The 8,500-nt window shown below is 60.2% G+C and overlaps 1 protein-coding gene across 1 annotated transcript; it reads left to right on the top strand.

The window, feature by feature from the left end:
* The first annotated feature begins 2,292 nt into the window (after positions 1 to 2,292).
* On the top strand, positions 2,293 to 7,904 carry SSR2 (signal sequence receptor subunit 2). Its single transcript, XM_044266553.1, has 6 exons — positions 2,293 to 2,372; positions 2,760 to 2,914; positions 3,782 to 3,880; positions 4,935 to 5,043; positions 6,735 to 6,812; positions 7,368 to 7,904. Exons 1-6 carry the CDS (start codon positions 2,364 to 2,366, stop codon positions 7,476 to 7,478), a joined length of 561 nt encoding a protein of 186 aa, XP_044122488.1. The 5' UTR covers positions 2,293 to 2,363; the 3' UTR covers positions 7,479 to 7,904.
* Positions 7,905 to 8,500: the final 596 nt, after the last annotated feature.

Genomic DNA, 8,500 nt, shown 5'->3' with positions numbered 1-8,500 from the left:
GGCTCAGGTCATGATCTCAGGGTCCTGGGATCGAGCCCCGCGTCCGGATCTCTGCTCAGCGGGGAGCCTTCTTCCCCCTCTCTCTGCCTGCCTCTCTGCCTGCTTGTGATCTCTCTCTTTCAAATAAATAAAATCTTTAAAAAAAAAAAAACACTTAGTACAGCGTAATGAGTGTGTTCATCTGTCCCCCATCCCTGCCCCCCCATTTCAAACTCTTCCGAGTCCAGTGTGTCTTCTACGTGCTTGTTCTCTTGGAAACTAGCATGGGGCTGATGACAGTAAGAAGTCCATGAAAGCAATTGCTTTTTGTCCCAATAACTCGCACTGATCAAAAGTCTGAAAGTGAGAAAGTGGGCAAGAAGAAATGGTTTGTTTGGCTAAAGCAGAGAGGGGTCGGGGTGACAATGAGCATCTCGGCTGTCAGACAAAGGGATATGATTCCATGAACAATGTGCAGCACTGTTTTGTGTGTGTGTGTGTGTGTGTGTGTATGTGCATGTGTTTCTCAAATCGTACTTGACATTCCATTCGCCTTTTCACTCTAGTCATGGGGCTATCTGACCCCATTACTAGGTTCTAAGCTTCTTGAGGACATACCATACCCTGTCTCTGTGTCTCCCAAAGTGACTATCGCAGCTCTTGGTACATGACAGGTTCCCCCCAAAACGGAGGCTCAGTGGATCCACGCATGAACAAGGGACTCAACCAGAAGGGGCAGAGGCAGAAGGGTCAGTGTATAAATGGGCAAAGTAAGGATGGAGACATTTCTGTCCTGGATCCAGAGTGGCTATTGGTAGGGAATGTCCACGGCGTGTGCTGAAGATATATTCCTTTTGTGTACAGCTGAGTCCGAGAAACAAGGACATCCACACTTGGTATTTCTCCAAGCCTGGAGAAATTGCCATGAAAACAATGCTTTGAAAAGGGAAAAAGAAAGTCCCTCAATCAACAAGGATTTCTTTTTTAAGATTTTATTTTTTTATTTGTGAGAGAGAGCGAGAGAGCAAAAGAGTGAGCACAGGCAGGCAGAATGGCAGGCAGAGGCAGAGGGAGAAGCTGGCTTCCCCTCCAGGCAAGGAGCTGGACGTGGGACTCAATCCCAAGACGCTGGAATCATGACCTGAGCCGAAGACAGCCACTTAACCAACTGAGCCACCCAGGCGCCCCAGACTTTTTTATTTTTTTTTAAGATTTTATTTATTTGACAGACAGAGATCACAAGTAGGCAGAGAGGCAGGCAGAGGGGGGCGGGGCAGGCTCCCCGCTGAGCAGAGAGCCCGATGTGGGGCTCAATCCCAGGACCCTGAGATCATGACCCGAGCCGAAGGCAGAAGCTTAACCCACGGAGGCCCCGGCGGCCCGGGGGGACTCCGGGAGCACCTCCTTTGCGCGCAGCAGCACGGCGGGACCGCGGGCCGGGTGCAGGGGAGAAACAGCGTGTCCTCATGAAGACGGAGACCAGTGGCAGGAAGGTCAAGGCCAGCGCTGGAAGGAGCCACGGCGTCGGGCAAAGCCGGGGCAGCCTGCGGGGGGTGGGACGCACAAGGCGGAGGAGTGGAACGCAGAGTTCGCCCGAACGCAGGCGGAAAACGTGCGTTTCTCCGCAGGAGCGTGAAGCCCCAGCAAGGAGGCTCCTCTGTTCCCTGCGGACCCGGGGCAGCGCGGGCGCAAGAACGGCGTCCCGAGGGCAGACGCGCCGCCCGCACACCCAGACCGGGTAGCGCTGTGGTCGGCCGCACCGGCACCGTCCGCGACCTGCACGCCCGGGATGCCGGGTCTCACCGGGACAGAAGTGACCGCCGTGAGGGTGCGCGCCAGCGGCAGCCCGAGCCCCCGGTCCCGACGCGGAGCCCCGGACACCCTCCCCCGGAGCGCGGCCTGCGGGGTCTGCCCGGAGGAGCCCAGACGCGCGCGCTCTGCGAGAACACGGCCGCGGGGCTCCCGGCGGCCGCGGCGAGGCCACCACTGCCCTTCCCGGCCCTCGAAGGCTCGAGAAACTCGGGGCCCGGCGACTTCCGGGACGCAGGGAGAACCACGTCCGTTGCCGGGAAGCAGAAGGGATGCCGGCAGCCCTGGGGGGAGGAGCCTCCCCTGGTTCGAGGTTCGCCGGCGCCCGCGACGCCGCAGACTGCGGACCCAGCCGCAGGGCACCTGCCCCGGGGCGACCGCGTGCGGTGACGCAGGCCCGCTCGGGTCCCCAGCGCTGCAGGGCGCCGCAGAGCCAGAGGCGGGGCCTGGCCCGGAACTACAATTCCCAGGAGGCATCGCGCGAAGCACCGCGATTTCCGGCCTGAGTTCACTTCCGGCCTTTGGGCTGCTGACGCTCTCTTCCGGCCTCGGTGGCCCACCGAAAGGCCTGTGGGATGCGCGCGGTGAGTGCTGCGCCCGGGGGTGCGGGCGGGGCGCCTCCCGGGTCCGCGCGGTGGCCGGCGGCGGAGGGGTTTCTCAGCCGCGGCGGGGACGGGAGGGACGCACTGGCGGGGGAACCCTAACCCGAAGGGACCCACGGAAAGGAGGTGGGGGCCCGGGCAGGAGCGTGGGGAGGACCCCGTGGGGCTGGGCGGAGGACGCCTGTGCGGGGGTCCCCCGCACCCCCTACCCGCCGACGGCGGGAGGGCGGTAGGGCTGAGAGGTGGGCGATCCCGGCGTGTGGCTCAGCCCTGCTGGGTGACGGGGAAGGGGCTGCCGCTTTGCTACACTTGGTAAGGTAAGGTAAGGGGCTGCCAGGACTGACCGCCCACGGGCGTTTTCCCGCGAAGATGAGGCTGCTGGCGTCCGTGGTGTTGGCCCTCTGTGCTGTCAGCCATGCGGAGGAAGGAGCGCGGCTGCTGGCCTCCAAGTCGCTGCTGAACAGATACGCCGTGGAGGGGCGAGACCTGACCTTGCAGTACAACATCTACAATGTCGGCTCCAGGTGAGGGGGCCCGGGCGCTGCGGGCGGGCCCTTCTCCTTCCCAGCCGGCCGGACCCCTGTGGGGGACCTGCAGCCACAGGTGTCAGCACGGAGTGAGCGCTGCTGGACCTATTCGCCCTCGCTCCCAGGAACCTCTCCCGCTTGTCGGAGCTGGGGGAGTGTCTCTGGTGTGGAGGAGGGAGGGAAGAGCCTCAAGTGGGGAGCGGAGGAGCCCGTCCTTCCCGCCTCTGGCTTGCAGCGTTCAGCTTGCTTCCTGCCATTAACCTGTCAGCACGTGTGTTGCCTTTTTAAACTCTTACTTGCTTCCATTCTCTCTTCCAAGTGTGTCTTGCTCTGTACAACACTCTGTCCCCTCTGTACATGTGACACACGAACACACAGAAGGTGGGGCAAGAGAGAAGGTGGGCCCGTTCCTTCCGTGGTGCTTCTCAGCCAGAGAAGCCAGTCCGTGACCCGGATTCTCCAGTGCAGCAAACCCAGCTTACTGTGTGGCTCGTGCCTGGCTTTGTAGTTCTGATTTTTGGGACAAGTGGGCAGATGTTGTTGGTGATTACTTTTTTAAAAGATTTTATTTATTTGACAGAGAGAGAAAGTGAGAGAGGGAACACAAGCAGGGGGAGTGGGAGAGGGAAAAGCAGGCTTCCCGCCCGGCAGGGAGCCCGATGCGGGGCTTGATCCCTGGACTCCCAGGTGCCCCAAGAGTTCATAGTTAAGTAATCTCTCCACCCAGCAAGGGGCTCGAACTCAGAACCCCAAGATCAGGAGTCCCGTGCTCCCGCGACCGAGCCAGCGGGGCGCCGCCAGTTGCCGGTTACTGTACTTCTGGGTCCGTTGCTTACTAAGCTCTCCTGTCCCTCCGTTGCGCAGCGCTGCGTTGGACGTGGAGTTGTCTGATGATTCCTTCCCTCCCGAGGACTTCGGCATTGTCTCCGGAATGCTCAATGTCAAGTGGGACCGGATTGCCCCGTATCCTTGACGCTGGGTGGTGAAGGCTGGTGTTGGGGAAGACACGGACACGCTGCCAGCCGAACAGCAAGGTCACTTCACATAGTCTGGCTGCGCGTGGCCTTTCTGTCACCTCTGCCGAAGAAACGGGACGGTAGAAAATGGAGTGTGATGGAGGGGAGACCTGGGGAAGGAGGGTCCTCGAGTTCCTGTTGTAAGGTGCTACAGCACACTGTCTGGGGAACGGGGACATTTAGGAGGCGGTTTGTGGCTGGACGAGGGTATTTAAGCCGCTTTTACGGGAAGGTCAGTTGAGAGCTCGCACGGAGCCCCAGGGGGCCTCCTAAAGATACTTCTTGCCCAGTGGGTCTCTTTCTGGCCTCCACCAGTTAGTTTCCGAGTGGGATTAGATAAAACTCTTCCCCCGTGAATGAAAGTATTTAGATTTTCTGGTGAGGGTAAGCGTTCTTTCTTTTTCTTTTTCTTTTTTTTTTTTTTTTTTTTTAGATTTTATTGATTTATTTGAGAGGGAAACACAGCGAGAGAGGGAACACAAGCAGGGGGAGTGGGAGAGAGAGAAGCAGACTCCCTGCCCAGCAGGGAGCCCGACGCTGGGCTCGATCCCAGGACTCTGGAATCATGACCTGAGCTGAAGGCAGACGCTTAACAACTGAGCCACCCAGGCGCCCCTCTTTCTTTTTTGTTTGTTTGTTTTGTTCTGTATTTTCAGTCCTCCCTGAGTTAGTCAGTGAAAGAATTTCTGTGGAAATGACTTTTCCAGTCATCGTATGTGTTGCTTTGAACGCTGACCTCAGAAACCCCAGGACCGAGTCCAGCTGGAAGCTGCGCATTGCGTGTCTCGGAGACCCTTGCGCTGGGCTGGGACGGCGTCCTGTCGCGCCCCACGTTTCAGGCCTCGAGAACGGTCTGTGTTGGTTACTCCCGCGGACGATTGCAGGCATGAAGGCCCCCGTGTGGGCCCCCCTTTCTGTGGACGGTGCGTCCGGCCTCCACGGTGACAGGACGTTTCACCAGCTTCAGCTGCATCTCCTTGCTTCCTTGACAGTCGGGCCAGCGCTAGCAACGTCTCCCACACCGTGGTCCTGCGCCCGCTCAAGGCCGGCTATTTCAACTTTACCTCGGCCACCGTGACCTACCTGGCCCAGGAGGACGGGCCCGTCGTGGTAAGTTGCCCTAACCTTAGCTGGACGGGCGTAGATCTGCCTTTAGAAACCTGCAGAGACTGGCCAAGGCAGCCGCCACACCCAGGATGGTAAGGAAGCCCAGAGGCTGCGTGCCGCCAGGGGAAGCAAGGCGGTTTCGAACTGGAAAGCTCCAGGATGAAGCAGTTGAGATGGTGGGAGAGGAGAACCGTAGCCTCGCCTGCTCATTCTACACCCTCCCCACCCCCCCCACCCCCACCTTGCTTTTAACCTGGACGGTGCTGCTTGCCGCGTGGTGGGCGCTCATGGGTCGCCCGGGCCCCTCCCGCCCCACCGCTGCGTCTTCTCCGCTCTTTCCCAGCCTCCGCTGCGTCCGCCTTTCCCTTGCTTCCACCGCTCCTGCCACAGACGCTCTAGTGCTGTAGCTGGTCTCTGCCTCCAGCTTTCTGGCCCATTCCGCCCACCCCGCCCTCTCTCGTTCTCATTCTTTCTCTGTTGGAAGGGACCCCTCCACTCAAGGCCCAGGTGTGGACCGCATGCCCTCGTGTCTGTCTTCTGCTTTTACACCCCCTGGGTCTGTCCTGCTCAGTCTCTCAGCAAGTGTTTGCTGACTGCATAGAAGTTTCTCGAGCCCTGATGGCCTCCCTGACTGGAAAGCATGGTTGTCTGCTGTCTCCGTGCCTCATTTGCTTACGTGTAGGTCTTCAGCCACTCCCGCTCCCAGTGCAGTGGTAAACTCCTTGAAGCTGGGAACTAACTTTGTCTTAGATGACTCTGTTTCTCACGTACAATAGAAAATAAATAGTGAATTGTCCTTCGGTCGGCTGTTGAGAAGGTCGGCAGACACAGCCCCGGCAGCGTGCTGGGATCTAGGGAACAGCCGGGAGGTAGGGATGCGGTCTCCGGCCGGAGTTTGGGAGGCCTCCGACGACGCTGCGGCTGGGCTGCCGGCTCCACAGCGAGTGTGCAGCCCGGAGGCGCTCGGGTCGGCCGCTCGGGTCGGCCGCTCGAGTCGGCCGGAGGCAGCAATCAGCCTCTGACGCTCACTGTACTTTGTAAATTTTTTTTTTTTTTTTTACCAAGACGTGGGACCATATTCTTGCAAACCTCACTCAGTTTTCACATCCTGGGTCCTTTCTGCTTTCCGAACCGGCCCCAGGACTCTGGTTCTACCTGGTATTTGATAGGTTAAGAGACACAGGCTGTTTGCAGTGTGCTCCGGCGCCCAGCCGTGCTCCGGGGCGGGAATGCTCCTGGCCCCGGCCCCCTGTCCCGTGTGCGGTTGGGTGAGGCTCCGTGGCCCTCCAGATGCCCCTCAGGTCGCAGGAGCCTCCTGTCCGTTGTGAAGTGGGGAAGAGCATTCCCCCGGGAGGAGCAGGGTAGCCACGGCCAAGGGCAATTCCTTCTGTCACACACCTCGTCCTGCAGAGGCGCCGGGACAAAGAGGAGCGATTTGGTGTAACTCAGCCGCACGCCTGGCCTGCCCTGCTGCGGACAGGCTCCTCGTGTGTCCCCTGGCTTCCAGCGGACTCCTTGACGGCATGCTGAGAATCGGGCAGCTCTCTCGTTCAGAAGCGTTCCCGCCTCTTCTGGACGCTCTCTTGCGCCTCGGGGAACCGAGAACGTCAGGCTTTGGCTTGGGTCGGCCGGAGCTGCCGGCCCTCCCGGGAGGACAGGGACCTGCACTGACGCCCGTCCTGTCGTCCTTCCAGATCGGCTTCACCAGCGCCCCTGGACAGGGAGGAATCCTGGCCCAGCGCGAGTTTGATAGGAGGTTCTCCCCGCATTTCGTAAGCTCCGCGCTGTCCTCTCCCTCTTTCCCTGGGTCCCTTTCGGTTGGGACCTCCTGGTCCCCTTGGAAGGTCGTTTGGTTGGTTCTCGTCACACCTGCTTTCTCAGGTCTGACACAGCCGCCACCGAGTGTCCTCACTGAGCCGTGATTAGAGATTCTTGGCCGTGGGATGACCGTGGCCAGAACCAAAAAACGGCCCTCTTCTCTGGGCAGCCTCGAGTCAAGTCCCATCTTGGAGTCCTGGGTCTGTTTTGAGGTTTACAAGAGCAAGTGTGTAGACTCCCAGAGTTGCAGAGCACTGGGAAGGTTGAGTGGGAGCCCCAGTGGTCTAGAGAAGCGTCTCGTCCATTCTGGGTCGGGTCAGGCAGGGCCTGGGGTTCCATAGCTTGGAAGACAGGCGGGTCTGCAGAGACCCCTTCCTGCCGGGAGCAGTCGGAGGCGCCTCTGCCGGGCTCCGCCGAACGGGCGCTCCCTCTCCCGCCGCTCTTCTCCTTCCCGGCCCTGCCATGGCCTCGCCCAGACTCGTAAACAAGGGCTCTGTCGTCCTCCACAGCTGGACTGGGCAGCCTTCGGGGTCATGACGCTGCCCTCCATCGGCGTCCCGCTGCTGCTGTGGTACTCCAGCAAGAGGAAGTACGACGCCCCCAAGACCAAGAAGAACTGAGGCCTTCCTCGGGCCGCCCTGCCAGGGGGTCCGGGGGCTTTCCAGGCGCCGGAGGGGGTCTCGAGTGCAGTCTCTTGTCCCCAGCCCTGCCACCTTCTGGATCCCGCCTGCTCGACCAGAGTGAAGGACCAGGCCGCGGGTCTGTGAAGGCCGCCTCGCTCATCCCGGCGCCGCATGGCGGGAACGCCTCGGGCAGACGGCCTTGAGGGCCCTCGGTGCCCCTGCGGGCCGCGCTGTGAACTCTGAGGGGCGCAGGAGGGGGCACCCCGGAGACTGCCTGACTCAACCCCCTTCCCCTACCCTCCCCTCTTGGAAGAGGCAGGAAGATCAGACAAGGGCCGAGGGACACTCCGAGGCTACCCAGTCTCTGTTCTGGGTCGGGGGGCGCTAAGCCCGGGGTTTTCTAATAAAAACATGCCACGCTGACTTACCTGCCTCCTCGTCACCACTGAGCACCCCGGCCCCTGGGCAGGTGAGCGGACATCCCGCCGGCGCGCTGTGGCCTGTGGGTCTGTCTGTGCAGACGTCTGCCCCCCCACCCCCGGACGCCTTTGCCTGCGTCCCTCCCTGCCCCTCCGCTTTCGCCACGCCGCTCCCGCCCGCCTGACCCATCCTTGCCTGCGGCCTCTCCACGGCAAGAGGACGCAGGGGGAGAGGAAGATCCTCGATGCCCTGTGAGAGCTTCTGGTCTTGATTTGTTCCCTGACCTACCTACTGAAAGAACTACCTCCCAACACCTGGTTCTAGCACTTCCTCTGTTTAACAACTAGCTTTTCTTTTTTTCCTTTAAATTGTTGTTTTTTTGTTTTTTTTTTTTTAAAGATTTTATTTATTTATTTGTCAGAGAGGGAGAGAGAGTGAGCACAGGCAGACAGAGAGGCAGGCAGAGTCAGAGGGAGGAGCAGGTTCCCCGCCGAGCAAGGAGCCCGATGTGGGACTCAATCCCAGGACGCTGGGATCATGACCCGAGCCGAAGGCAGCTGCTTAACCAACTGAGCCACCCAGGCGTCCCTCCTTTAAGT

The sequence above is a fragment of the Neovison vison genome, chromosome 10, assembly GCF_020171115.1.
Source record: "Neovison vison isolate M4711 chromosome 10, ASM_NN_V1, whole genome shotgun sequence".
Classification (NCBI taxonomy): domain Eukaryota; kingdom Metazoa; phylum Chordata; class Mammalia; order Carnivora; family Mustelidae; genus Neogale; species Neogale vison.
Note: the sequence above shows the minus strand (reverse complement) of the source record. Positions and strands in the feature narration are given on the sequence as shown.

Bases quoted from the DNA above. Each gene is read 5' to 3' on its own strand.
- SSR2 (XM_044266553.1), top strand. The intron at 3,881-4,934 runs GTATCCTTGACG...CAGTCGGGCCAG, and splicing joins AAGTGGGACCGGATTGCCCC to CGCTAGCAACGTCTCCCACA. The intron at 5,044-6,734 runs GTAAGTTGCCCT...TCGTCCTTCCAG, and splicing joins AGGAGGACGGGCCCGTCGTG to ATCGGCTTCACCAGCGCCCC.